Source organism: Nelumbo nucifera, chromosome 5 (assembly GCF_055504915.1).
Source record: "Nelumbo nucifera cultivar China Antique chromosome 5, China Antique-T2T, whole genome shotgun sequence".
Classification (NCBI taxonomy): domain Eukaryota; kingdom Viridiplantae; phylum Streptophyta; class Magnoliopsida; order Proteales; family Nelumbonaceae; genus Nelumbo; species Nelumbo nucifera.
Window position 1 is genome coordinate 1,939,285 of NC_142653.1, and position 14,318 is coordinate 1,953,602.

Here is a 14,318-nt window from a genome sequence, read left to right on the forward strand (position 1 = left end):
AGATCAAGCTTGACTTCGGGCTCAAATTCAATCTAGGATTGAGCTTGGGTGAGTTTAAACCAAGCCCTAGCCTGCCCAATTCATACCAATGAAAACAACTTAATCAAAGCTTCAATCCTCGCATACAAGCCCTTAGGTTTTCTGTTTTGGGGCTTTGTATTATAATGTATTTTAATTCAAATCCAACTAAATGCTTAAAATACTTATTTTTTTTTCTTTTTTACTACATTCTAAAAGCTTATGCAAACGGAGCCTTATTCACTAAAAGACAAAACAATAATTCATTAAGTTCAGTGACTTCAGCTGTTATCAAACCGCCCCGGAATGCTTCATATCCGGTATGTCGATTGAAAATTTGACACAATTACATGTGTAATATACCTCAAAAATTCCCTGAAGGCTTAAGTTATCGATGTGTTCAGAATACGGGAAGCGCGTTTCCTTTTGTGATTTTGTCTTTCACACATTGTAAGCATGAGACGAGGTCTGGCCTCTCTAAGACCTGCGATCTAACACCAGCTTCACTTGTTTTAAAGGACTCAACACGAGGGACAGTGAATATAATTCTGTTGTTTGTATTGATTCATTTGTTGGAGTTGATCAGTCCTCGAGCAGTCTAATTCAAGGATCTGACACTATTTAGGTTGGTCTTTGCTAAATCTCAATTCTCAATCCTGTCCGTCTTGAATTCATCTTTATTATTCGATTTTGTTCGTATATTAGAATGTAGCATGATAGATCACGAAACTTTGCTGAAATCTTATTGACTTGATACAATATGCCGTGCGCATAAAGTTGTAATTCGAGGATCTGATGGATTTTGAGTGAAAAAATTTCAAAAGAACAAGATTATATTCGTTATAGTGTTTCAGAGTGTTCCTTTCCTCCCTCCGTTTTGTGCTAGGAGATTAGAATTCCAATTCAAAGCTCTTTTTTCTCTTATTTATTGGTGGGTGGGTGGGTTGGCTCTGGTCTCTTCTTCGGCATTCGGGTTACAACTTCAAAAAGTAGTGCGAAAGAAAGAAAAGATCCAATGGAGTATTAGTACTTGACAGTCTATATTTATTAAGAAATTCGCTTTTCAAAGCGTTTTTAGGGGAAAGATGGATTTTCTTACTTTCTTACTTCTCATATAGAAATGCATTAAATTTCCCTTATGTTCTGGATTTTAATACCGTTGTTTTTGTCATGTCAACGACATCTTCCTTTATATGTTTCATCCCATTGCTAAGATTTTCTTGCATTTTACAATCCTCAGATTCCAATTTGCGAAGCTTGTACGCTGACTACATCAAGGCAGTAATGTCGACAGGAGATGGAGAAATTAATGGAATGCCGGAAGGTGATAAAGAATCTGCTGTAAAACCAGAGAAACAATTGTTTGACACGAACATGAAGGGGGATGACGATGTTACAAAGCAAAATGGGGTCTGTGATATTATCCAATACTCTGATGCTACTCGTGAGCAGCTTGTACAGATGGTTATCGAACTCAATTTTCAGAATGAGTATTTGAAAGCTCAGTTTGAAGGCTTGAAAAACCTGCATAGTGAGGCTTGCAGTCAAGCAAGCAAAACTGGGCAGGAAGGGGTTAGGTCTGAAAATGTGAATGAGCTACATGAAAAGATAGAATCTTTGAACAAAGAACTTCTGGAGCAGAAATTGACACAAAATGCTGCAGAGGATGCTTTGAAGCATCTCCGGGAAGCATACTTCGAGGCAGATGCAAAAGCCCAAGAACTTTCTGTCAAGTTGGCTGAAGGTCAGATGCACATTTTTTTCCCCTCCAGCTACTCAACACCATAAAATTATAATTCTGGTTATTTGATTCATACTTCTACTTAAAAAGATCATCTAAAAGAAGAAAACAGAGAATAAAGCAAGCATACATATTAAACAGGCCAAACAACAAAAATAGAGAACCAACATAAAGACGACTTTCCTAATAAACAAGACCATGGTACAAATCTGCTTCAGAGATCTGAGATCCCGACTCAGGCCAACCCATCTGCTACAGAATTCACTGACTTAGGAAACCATTAGAACAAATTGTTTAAAATAGTGGTGAGATCTGGGCTTTTCTAATGAAATGCAACAACATCTATGGGCTATTAAGCCTACTCTGGAGCCAACCAATCTTCAATTGCAAAACTTTTCCACCAATAGTGCTAAACCCTAAATGAGAGGAGTATTTAAGCCCTTATGAGAGTTCTGGTAATCCATCCAGTGATTTCTTGGACTGAATGGATCATCAGCATCAACACCTAAGCCTTGTCCCAACTATATGGGGTTGGCTACATTAATCCTATTTTTCATTCTGTTCTGTTCAATGTATTGTTAAATTATGGGTGCCTGTATCATTTCTTATTACTTCCACCCAAGTCTTTTAGTCCCTTCAACTTGTAACGAATTACTTTTTCTAATGGGTGTCGTAGATGGTCTTCTGTTTACGTGACTAAATCATCTGTTTACTTTCTCTCATTTTATAACCTATTGGAGCTACTTCTAGGTTCCTTCGTATGGCTTCATTTTTTATCATGCCCTTAGTTGTGAAACACACCTGAAATAATTCAAAAAATATAGAAAAAGAAAAGAAAGAAGAAAGAAAGGTTTCAGTAGAGGTTTGTGGAAGAAGAAGGAAGAAGAAGAGAAGGGAAGAGAGAAGAGAAGAGTTTGATCCTCTCTATCTAGCCACCCAAGATATCTTTTATTCTCTTAATTCTAAATTGAGTGCAATTCCCTGGATGCCCTTAATGGGGCGACTAACACTAAAGAAATAATAAAACAAAACAAAAGAGGCCCACATAATTGAAAGAACATAAACTTAAAACAGAACTTAAAAAGAAATAAAGACACTAAGGCCCATTCGACCCATTCTCACTACACTCCCCTTCAGGTTGAACATATACGTCAATCATGCCTAGCTTGCTTACATAATGTTGAAGCTTTGCTTTTGGAACTCCCTTAGTTAGAAAATTCGCTAGTTGCTCTTTTGATGTAATAAAAGGAAGGCACACCTCTCTTGAGACCACTCTCTCCCGTATAAAGTGTCTGTCTACCTTGATGTGCTTACTTTTATCATGCTGAATTGGGTAGTGAGAAATTTTAATAGCAACCTAATTATCACAATATAACATCAATGGCTTGTCACATGAGACACCCATCTCATCAAGGAGAGATCTAAGCCATAACAACTCAGAAGCCCCATGGGCCATAGCCTTATACTTTGCCTCAACTGAAGATTTAGCAACCAATGACTGCTTTTTACTTCTCCAAGAAACAATATTCCCAACTACAATAGCATAATAGCCTGATGCGGACTTCCTATCATTAGCATTACTTGTGCTATCAACATTTGTATATGCTTCTACCTTCATATGATCATGTTTAGCAAATAGTATACCCTTCCCAAGAATTCCTTTAAGATAGCATAGTACCCTTTTTGCAGCAGCCATATGTGGACCTCTTGGAGCATGCATGAATTGGTTGATTACAATTACAGTTCACAACATATGAAATGTCTGGATGAGTCATACATAGGTAAAGAAGTTTCCCCAGTAATCGTTGAAACACTCTCCTGTCAGCTAAAAGTTCTCCATCATTAGCTGAGAGTTTATGATTCACATCAATAGGGGTGGAGGCAGGTTTAGCACCAAGTTTTCTAGTCTCAGTAAGAAGATCCAACACATACTTATGTTGAGAAATAAAGGTACCTTATTTGGACTTAGCAACCTCAATGCCCATAAAATACTACAACTCTCCCAAGTCTTTAATCTCAAATTGAAAATCGAAGAACTTCTTGAGATCATTAACTTCTTCTATATTACTGCCAGTAATAATAATATCATCCACATAAACTATAAGAAATGTAATTAGAGTATTTTTCCTCTTAACAAAGAGGGTTTGATCTGATTGAGTTTGAGTGTAGCCGGATTAAACAAGAGGCTCTTGTCAAGAGCAGCCCTAAACCTGTCAGACCAAGCATGTGGAGATTGTATCAAGCCATAAATGACTTCTTCAATTTGCACACCTTACCATATATACTAGGGGGAAGGGACATATATACTTCTTTAGTGAGATCACCATTCAGCAATGCATTCTTAACATCAAACTGATAAAAAGGCCAATCACAACTCACAACTAAGGATAAAAAAATTCTCATAGAAGTCATTTTAGAAATTGGAGGAAAGGTCTTAGTGTAATCTATCCCATACACCTGGGTATATCCCTTGGCAACAAGACGTGCCTTGTATTTCTCAACTGATCCATCTACATGATACTTGATAGTGTAAACTCACTTACACCCAACAGGTTCCTTTCCAGCTGGCAAGTCAACAATATCCCGTGTATTATTTTTATGAAGTGCTTCTATTTCAATCCTCATAACATCCCTCCACTCTGGTTTGGTTAAGGCTTCAATCACTGACTTTGGGATGGGTTAAGAGGAAATGAAGGCTAGAAAAGAATAACAGGATGGGGATGACAAGCTATAAGAGGTGTTTGGAAATGCAATGAGCTATACATTTCCTCTTACCCTTTCTTAGAGCAATGGGTAGGTCAAGGTCTGGAAGCGAGGGTGCTGGTGGTGGAGATGTCAAACCTGTCCTCTCTTTGGTGATTGGAAGCACCTGAAACTCAATTGGAGATGTGGGATCAACCTATGTTTGCCTTAACCTTTGCTGTTGGTACCACTTTGGAGAATAGGATGTGTGCTAAAAACTTGACTAGCAAGAGGAGGGGGAGGAGCAGGAGTGGAAGACTTCGAAGGAGAGGATCCCTTAATGGGAGTGGGGGTAATTGTCTAGGGCTCAACATGAGACTCAACTGGAGCTGAAAAAGGAAGGGGTGAAGGAAAAAATTCAAGAGAACTCTCCCCCTTAGAAGGATGACTACAAAAAGGGGCCGACTCTTCAAAGGTGACATCCATGGAAACAAGCCGAGTGCCACTAATGGGATCAAAACAACAATACCCTTCTGTGGAGGCATAACGAAGAAAGATACATTTCTGAGCCTTGTGGTTCAAATTTATATCTCTTGGAACTGGGAATGTGGATATAGCAAGTGCAACCAAAGACACGCAGAGGAATAGAGAAAACCTCAACACCAGGAAAGAGGACTCCAAAAGGAGACCTTAACCCCAAGACTTAGGAAGGCATACGGTTAATAAGATAAGTGGTTGTTAAAACTGCATTACCCCAAAACTTCATAGGAACATGGGTAGCAAAAAGAATACTCCTTGTAACTTCCATAGTATGTCTATTTTTCTTTTCCGCTACTCCATTTTGTTGTGGAGTATGGACAAAAACTCTGATGAACAACCCTAAATCATAGTTGTCAAGGTGTCGCCTAGGCGCCCTTGGCTGGGTGCCTCGCTCAAATGCCTTGACTTTTAGCAACTAGGCACCCTTCTAGGCAACTAAGCACCCGCTTAGGCGACAAAAATGACAAGGCGGGCGCCTTTTATAATATCATTTATATTGTTGTATCTTATTAATGTATGTGTTAATACATTTTATTATATGCTATATATATCAATTATACTTTATTTTGATGTTTTATGATTGAAATTTAAAAGATCAAAGGGTTTTGAGCAGAGAAAAAGAAAGAAAGAAAGAAAGAAAAGAAAGAGGAAAGAAAGAATAGAATAATAAAGTTATTTTTTTTTCTATTCTGTCTCTCTAATTAAGTAAAATAGAAACTCCATCCTTGTTTTTTTTTTTCTATTTTACTTTCCATCTTGAATATTTATAATATAAAGTTAATAACCTTCTTTAGCTGTTAATTAATATGAATTTGCTCTATTAAATACTTATTATAGTAGTATTATTTTTGAAAATAATGAAATTAATATATGTAAAAGATTTTTATCTTTAAGGTGTGTTGATTTGCCACATTTTTTAGAGGAAATTTAATGTTCTTAATAAAGAGACTTGCTATTTTTTCAATTAACATACATGCTGAATGGTATATAAAACTAGGAAACTAGCTAAAAGTCAATTTTTTTATATTATAAAATTGTTATCGCCAAGGGGACGCCTAGGTGACAAGGCGACTAGGCACCCCAGTGTTGCCCAGAATTGCCTATACGCCTTGAAAACTATGCCCCAAATTTCTCAAGGTAGGAGGTAAAGTCTTTCTCAAAATATTCTTTAGCATTGTTTGATCGAAATATTTTGATGCGGGTATCAAACTAAGTGAGTATATATTCACGGAACTATTGCACAAGTTTATGCACTTCAGCACGAGAGTGCATAAGGTAAATTTAGGTGTATCGTGAAAAGTCATCAATAAACAGGATGGAATATGTATAATTACCCATAAAAGATAAATGCTAAGGCCTCCACACATCATAGTGAACAATATTAAAAGGAGTAGTCAATCTTTTATTACTTGAAGGATAAGTGTTCTTACAATGCTTTGAGAACTCATAAGACTTACAATGTAGACTTGGCAGACTTATTCCTTTATATAGTTTTGGAAACAACTGACAAAATGAAGAGAAAGACAAATGACCCAAATGACTATGACATAACATAATACGACTAATGGACTCAGAAACAAATGTAGTTCTTTGAGGTTGTACTTGGCTTTGCATAGGGCATAGGCATGTCTAACAGATAGATCCCATTCGCCTCATAGCTTCTCCTAATCACCTTTTGAGATTTCATGTCCTGAAAAACACAATATGAAAGCAAAAAGGTCACATTGCAATTTAGGGTTTTAGTTAAATTACTAACTGAAAGCAAATTGGTATTGAGTTTAGGTACATGAAGAACAAATGATAAGGTCAGGGCATGTGAGGTCTTAATGTCTCATTTTCCCGTGATAGGGGCAAGGGAGCCATCAATAAGGGATATCTTGTCCTAGCCAGAAAGGAGTTGGTAAGAGGTGAATAAATGTGAAACACTGTTTATATGGTCAGAGGCACTAGAATCAATTATGATAAGTGATTTTATGAGTACCTGAAATAGAGCATGATTTATAGTGGCACGAATACCTGAGTGTGCATACGCAGAGGAAGGAATTGCCTATGAAGAAGTAGATGCTATAGCAGTAGACTCATATGATTGGTTATTTGGCCATACTTCTCATACTCGGCTCTGGTGTCTACAAGTTTCTTTCCCACTGATTTCTCACCACTCTACCCCAGTTCATTCTGTGAGGAGGTGGCTACATTTGCATTTCCACCTTTTCCATTCTCAATCCTCTTTCCACTATTTCCATTCTCAAGTTTGGCAGGAATGAGCTCTGGGTGCAGCTTCTAATAAGTGTCTTTAGTATGTTTAGGCTTCTTGCAGTACTTACAGATAACATCTTTCTTCCTAGTGTTGACCTTTAGCTTCATCTCGACATTGGCATGGTGATCAACCTACGACTTTACAGACTAAACCTGTCTTCTACTCTCCTCACTACTCCACCATAGCATATAAGCCTGAGACAAAGTCACCTCATCCTTTGCCAAAACATTCTGTTTCACAATATCATACTCCGGGTTGAGTCCCGTGAGGAACACAAAGACCTGGTTTCTTTCCACCAACTTCCTATGTGTTTTTGCATCCTTTGTACAACCCCAAACAACAATCTCCATCAAATCAATCTCCTAGCAAATAGATTTCAACATGGAGAAATAGATGGCTAAGGGCTTTTTCCCTATCTTAGATTATTCACATCATTCTTTAATTTGTAGGCCCGAGCAACTTCAACTTTGTAGAGAAGATGGGCCGAATGGCCCATAGGTTGTTTATTCTTTCTTGTTATTTATGTTTCTTTTCTGTAATGGGCCTTATGCTGGGCCCATCCTGTCTATATTAAGTTCTTTGTAAATTCTTGCCCACCTAAGGGCCTCCTTGTAATTATTCAAATATATCTTAATAAAAGAATGTTAGGGTGCTGAGAGAGAGTAGGTTCGAAACTCTCATTCTCAGACCCTCATTGCTGAACTCTCAAGCTCTCCTCTCTTTAGTTTTCTTCATGGTATCAGAGCATATCTGAACCTGAATATCATAGGGTTGGAAGCTTAGTCACATACTGCCTGATTCTTGGAGGTCAGTGGACGAGCCCAAGACTAGAATCTCTTGGGGAAGGGGTTCGGTGGCTAGGAAGAATCAGAGAAAAAAAAAGGGGAAGGAGAAGGGGAACAACTTGGTTCTATTTTTGAAGCTCGACTGTGTTTGAACTGTTGAAGCTCGAACTGTAAGTTGTGCTCAGTTTTCTACTCTGAAGTTCGACTGTGTTTGGACTGTTGAAGCTCGAACTGTAAGTTGTGCTCAGTTTTCTGCTCTGAAGTTCGACTGTGTTTGGACTATTGAAGCTCGACTATGTTTGGACTGTTGAAGCTCGAACTGTAAGTTGTGCTTAGTTTTCTGGTTGTTCTGTATTATCTTCGACTGTGTTTGAACTGTTCAAGTGTCCGAAAACCCTAGCTGTTCTGTACTACCTTCGACTGCATTAAATCTGGTTTAACCCAGAAATTTCTGGGCTGTTTTTTCTCTTCTTCTTGGACTGTTAAAACCTGCCGAAACATCCTTGTAACAAGGCTGTGTATTGTTACTCATTTTTGGTTGTTTTAAGGGGCTGTACGAACTATTTTTTGGGGTCTTTTCTCTTCCTTGACAGTGGGGCTGTCTCTATTGCCCACACTGTGTTTGTGAAAAGGCCTGTTCAGCAATACCGATTGGTATTTACTCTTCTTGGCTGAGTGCACAACTTTGAAAAGGTACTTTGGCTGAGTGCACAGTGCCTAAGAGTTTCTGATTACTTCTTGAAGGCTGAACTCAGTATATTGTCTTCTTGTGGTCGGCTGAACTCTGTTTAGAGTGTTTACATGATGTACTCCTCAGAGTTTGAAAACAAAAGTGGTGTTGAATATGGACTGGTTCAGGGGACTCCAAATGATTCCTTATTGACTGTGACCACAGTTAAAATAGATGGAACTAATTATCTGGCATGGTCACAATCAGTAAAGATTCATGTTTGTAGTAGGGGAAAGTGGGGATTCATTTCCAGGAGTAAGAAGGCTCCCCTAGAAGATGATCCATCCTACGAGAAGTGGATGCAAGAAAATTACACCGTCATTGGGTGGCTTGTGAACTCAATGCAGCCACAAATCAGCCAACACTACCTATGGATGAATTCAGCAAAAGAAATTTGGGATAGTGTTGCGGAAACCTATTCACAAAAACTCAATGTGGCCTGGGCATATAAATTGAGAAGTGATGTAAAGAATTTAAGACAAGGGGAGAAATCTCTTGCTGTATATTTCTCAACTCTGAAGTCCCTATGGCAAAAGATGCAGAGACCTACAAAAAATTGGTTGAAAGGAACAGGGTATTTGAGTTCTTAACTGGACTAAACCCAGAATATGATATCACAAAACAAAATATTCTTTCCAAGGAGTGTGTCTCTTTGTCACAAGCTTATGCATTGGTGAGTAGTGAAGAGAGCAGAAGGGCTGTTCAGGTTCAAGGGGCTGATATGAATGATCACTTTGCCAATATGGGGATTAAACCCAAAGGGAATGTTGGAACTTCTGGTGGCATAGGAAAGAAAGAAGTTATATGTGAGTACTGCAATAAGTCAAAGCACACCAAAGATAAGTGCTGGAAACTACATCCTAATCTTGTTCCCAGTCGGTTTCAGAAAAAGTATGATAGTAAAAGATCAGGAAGTGCAAATGTAGCTGTCGGGCTAGATAGTGAAGAAATGTCTACTTCTGCACAGTTGGCAGCCATGAGAGCAGAAATGTCTTCTTCCAACCCTTCAAGCAATTCTTCCAAAATGTAGCTGCCGGGCTAGATAGTGAAGAAATGTCTTCTTCCAACCCTTCAAGCAATTCTTCTATTGCTTCAGCATTTGCTCATTCAGGTATAAGGGCTTCTGCCAATCATGCTACCACTTCAGGTAATCTCAAGATCCCTTGGATTATTGACTCAGGTGCTTCTGACCATATGACCAATCTTTCTACCCTATTTGTTTCATATGACTTGCTTCCTGGACGTGATAAAATCACTTTAGCTGATGGTTCACTTGCCCCTATCTCTGGTAAGGGAACCATCAAGGCTACGGATTCCTTGTTCCTACCTTCTGCCCTTCATGTACCTAAACTAAATACAAATTTGTTGTCTGTAAGCAACCAAGTCACTAAACTGTTGTGTAACCTTCTTTCCTTCCTACTGTGTTTTTCAGGATCTGGAGTCTCAAAAGGTGATTGGGAGTGGCCATGAGGCGAACGGAATATACCTGCTTGATACCCCAGAACAATGCACTGATCATCTTGGGAATGCTGCTCTTGGATCTGTTTCTTCAGAGTCTGTTAGTTGGATCATGTTGTGTCATCGTCGTTTTGGTCATCTGTCTTTTTCTGCCTTGAGTCATCTTTTCCCTGAACTGTTTAAGGGAATTAGTTTGTCTAGTCTTCATTGTGAGTCTTGTGAATTATTAAAGCATTGTAGAAACAATTATCCTTTGAGTAATAAAAGATCTTTTTTTCTTTTTAATATTGTGCATTCTGATGTGTGGGGGCCTTACCACTTACCTTCCATGGGTGGCTATAAATATTTTATCTTGTTTATTGATGATTTTTCTCGGTTCACTTGGATATTCCTGATGAAATCTCGTGATGAAGTTCCAAGACTTGTAAGACAATTCCATGAATTTGTTTTAACTCAATCTGATACCAGGATTAAAATCTTTAGATCTGACAATGCAAAAGAATACTTTGAAAAAAACCTATCCTGCTATCTCTCTAACATGGGGGTTATTCATCAAAGCTCATGTGCTAGGACCCCAGAACAGAATGGGGTTGCTGAGAGGAAAAATAGGCATATTGTCGAACTTGCAAGAAGTATCTTATTTGCCTCACATGTTCCTACTAGGTTTTGGGGTGATGTTGTTCTTACTGCTACATATCTTATAAACCATATGCCATCCAGGGTTTTGGGGTTTAAGTCTCCCTTCAATCTTCTTCATCTAGACAAGGACCTTTTTCTTGTTCCTATTCGTGTCTTTGGCTGCACCTGTTATGTACATGTTCCAAGTGTCCAAAAGCATAAATTTGAACCCAAAGCTCAAAAGTGTATCTTCCTTGGTTATTCTCTCACACAGAAGGGTTATTGTTGTTTTGATCCAAAGTCTGGCAATCGGTATGTCTCAATAGATGTCACCTTTGATGAGCTTTCCCCCTTTTATGGTTCCTCTCCAGAAGGACATTGTCCACAGGGGGAGGATTTGTCACAGGTGTTTGCTCTTCCTCTTCCTGTCCCTGTTGAGTCTCTTGATGTGTCTGCTTCTCCTTCAAATGCATCAAGGGTGGATCAGTCGTTCCTTTTTCCTTGTCTCAGTACTCTACCTCCTCGTTCTATCCTCAATCCCAAGGTGTATCAAAGGCAAAGATCTAGAAATGTGTAGGTTGTTTCTCCTACAACACATGAGCATCATACACTTCCAGTCACAGAAGAGACAACAGGTACTGTTTCAGCATCTTTGGATTCATCATTCCCTGACCTTGATATTCTCATTGCTGTTAGGAAAGGAAAACGGAAGTGCACTGCACACTGCATTTCCAAGCACCTTTATTAAAGTTTGCTTTCACCTCCATACTTTGCCTATCTCTCTTCTATTGCTTCTCATCCTATTCCCAGGTCTGTGTCAGAAGCTCTTAAGATTCCAGAGTGGAGGGATGCTATGAGATCTGAAATCGATGCCCTATACAAGAATGACACATGGAAAGTGGTGGATTTGCCTGAAGGGAAGGATCCAGTCGGTTGCAAGTGGGTCTTTACTATCAAATACCAAGCTGATGGCACTATTGAAAGGTACAAGGCCAGGCTGGTTGCAAAAGGCTATACATAGACATATGAGATTGATTATTTAGAGACCTTTGCACCTGTTGCCAAGATGACATCTGTGAGGGTTCTTCTATCTTTAGCTGCTCACTTTGACTGACCCCTTTATCAATTGGATGTGAAGAATGCATTTCTGAATGGTGAATTACATGAGGAGGTTTATATGTCTCTTCCTCTAGGGATGTATGGAACTGATATGAAAGGGAAGGTATGCAGGCTGAAGAAATCTCTTTATGTACTAAAACAGTCCCGTAGAGCATGGTTTGAGAGATTTAGAACAACACTTGTTAACTTTGGTTATGTGCAGACACAGCCCGATCATATTCTTTTTGTGAAGAGGAGTGGACCTCTGGCAGTATACCTCATTGTGTATGTAGATGATATTGTAGTGACTGGTAATGATGTTTCAGGAATTCATGATCTAAAATCTTTTCTCCATACAGAGTTTGAGATTAAAGATTTAGGGGACTTGAGATACTTTCTTGGTATAGAAGTGGCTCGATCCAAGGATGGGATTCTTATCTCCCAAAGGAAGTATGTTCTTGACTTGCTCTCCGAGACTGGAAAGATGGGTGCTAGACCAGTTGCTACTTCTATTGATATGAGTCATAAACTCTCAGCCTCAAAAGGGACATTGTTAGAAGACAAAGGAATCTTTCAGAGACTTCTTGGGAAACTTTTGTATTTATGCATGACTCGGCCAGATATTGCATATGCAGTCAGTTGCATTAGCCAATTCATGCATGCTCCCCGAGACACTCATATGGCAGCAGCAGAGAGAATCCTATGTTATTTGAAGGGTTCCCCAGGAAAAGGTATTCTGTTTGCCAAGCATGGTCATATGAAACTTGAAGCCTACACCGATGCTGACCGGGCCGGAAACATTGATGACAGAAGATCTACTTCTGGGTATTGCAGCTTGGTGGCTGGTAATGTTGTTTCTTGGAGAAGCAAGAAACAATCGGTTGTTGCTCGGTCCTCTGCTGAAGCAGAAGACAGGGCCATGGCACATGGAGTTTCTGAATTATTATGGCTAAAATCATTGATGGAAGAACTTGGAGTTGAATATGACAAGCCAAATGATGTTGTACTGTGATAATCAGGCTGCCATCAACATTGCTCACAACCCAGTGCAACATGATAGAATCAAGCATATTGAAGTTGATCGACACTTCATTAGGGAAAGGATCTCTTCGGGTGAAGTGTGTCTTCCTTTCATCACATCTGAAGGACAGTTGGTAGATTTTCTCACCAAAGGCATTCCCAAGGCAAAACTTCAGCATGATACCAGCAAGCTTGGCATGATTGACATCTATGCTCAGCTTGAGGGGGAGTGTAGAGAAGATGGGCCGAATGGCCCATAGGTTGTTTATTCTTTCTTGTTATTTATGTTTCTTTTCTGTAATGGGCCTTATTCTGGGCCCATCCTGTCTATATTAAGTTCTTTGTAAATTCTTGCCCACCTAAGGGTGTTGAGAGAGAGTTGGTTCGAAACTCTCATTCTCAGACCCTCATTGCTGAACTCTCAAGCTCTCCTCTCTTCAGTTTTCTTCAAACTTTTGGGAATAGGTCTCTATGACACTATTCCAAACTTCCTTTGTAGCTTCCATCCATAAGTAGTGCTGACTAATATGTGGCTGCATAGAGTTCACTAACCAACCCATTACTATGTAGTTTTTCTACATCCACCATTCATAGGTAGGGTCATCCTTCGCCGTTTTCTTCTTGCTCCCGATAATGTAATTCCATCTCCCTCTATTACACATGTATTTTAATTAACCGACACCAAGCTAAATAATTGGTTCCATCCAATTTCATAGTGGTCATTGCCCCCAACAGAGTCTCCACTAGCCCCCCATGTCCAAACCTTGAATATGTGGGATATTTGGTTTTTCCTCCAGTTTGCTCCATTGAGTGAACATGTGCGAACGAAAATCAAATTAGGGTTTTATTAAGCTAGATTTTGTATTCCAAGCAAACAACAACTCTTTAACCACCCAAAAATAGGGTTCCATAGGATCCAACAGGATGAGAGGAGAGAGGCTTCAACCACTGCTACTAGAGGTTCTAGAACTCTGTCCAATCCAAGCCACCCTTAGTAGAAATCAAAGAGCTCCCCTTTGATCCCCAATTGCTAGCTACAAAGTGTCTCTAGGACCTGTAACAAGATTTCTTCAATTATCTAGGGTTTTCGGGAAAATTCTCCAAAAACCCTCCTAACTGGGCTACATAAGCTGCTGATTTGTTCTCCATACACACTGCATATGGGCTAAGAAAGGAGAAAGATGTTGAAGGTGAGAACTTGCTTTGATACCAAGTTGTGAAACACACCTGCAATAATTCAGAAAATATAGAAAAAGAGAAGAAAAGAAACTGAGTACAATTCCCTGGATGCCCTTAATGGGGCGGCCAGCACTAAAGAAATAATAAAACAAAACAAAAAGGCCCATAACTGAAAGAACATAAACTTAAAAC

At 39.1% G+C, this 14,318-nt stretch overlaps 1 protein-coding gene across 6 annotated transcripts in view; it reads left to right on the forward strand.

Moving 5' to 3' along the window:
• Positions 1-340: 340 nt before the first annotated feature.
• Positions 341-14,318, forward strand: part of ATGRIP (Golgi-localized GRIP domain-containing protein) — an 84,813-nt gene continuing 70,835 nt past the window's right edge. For all 6 annotated transcript variants that reach the window (XR_016076237.1, XM_088887747.1, XM_010267862.3 and 3 more), the window contains exons 1-2: positions 341-643; positions 1,259-1,762. Coding sequence is in view for 5 of the 6 variants with exons in the window: in XM_088887747.1 (XP_088743873.1) it covers positions 1,303-1,762 (460 nt within the window). In the remaining variant the exon portion in view is untranslated. The remainder of the gene's footprint in view (positions 644-1,258; positions 1,763-14,318) is intronic.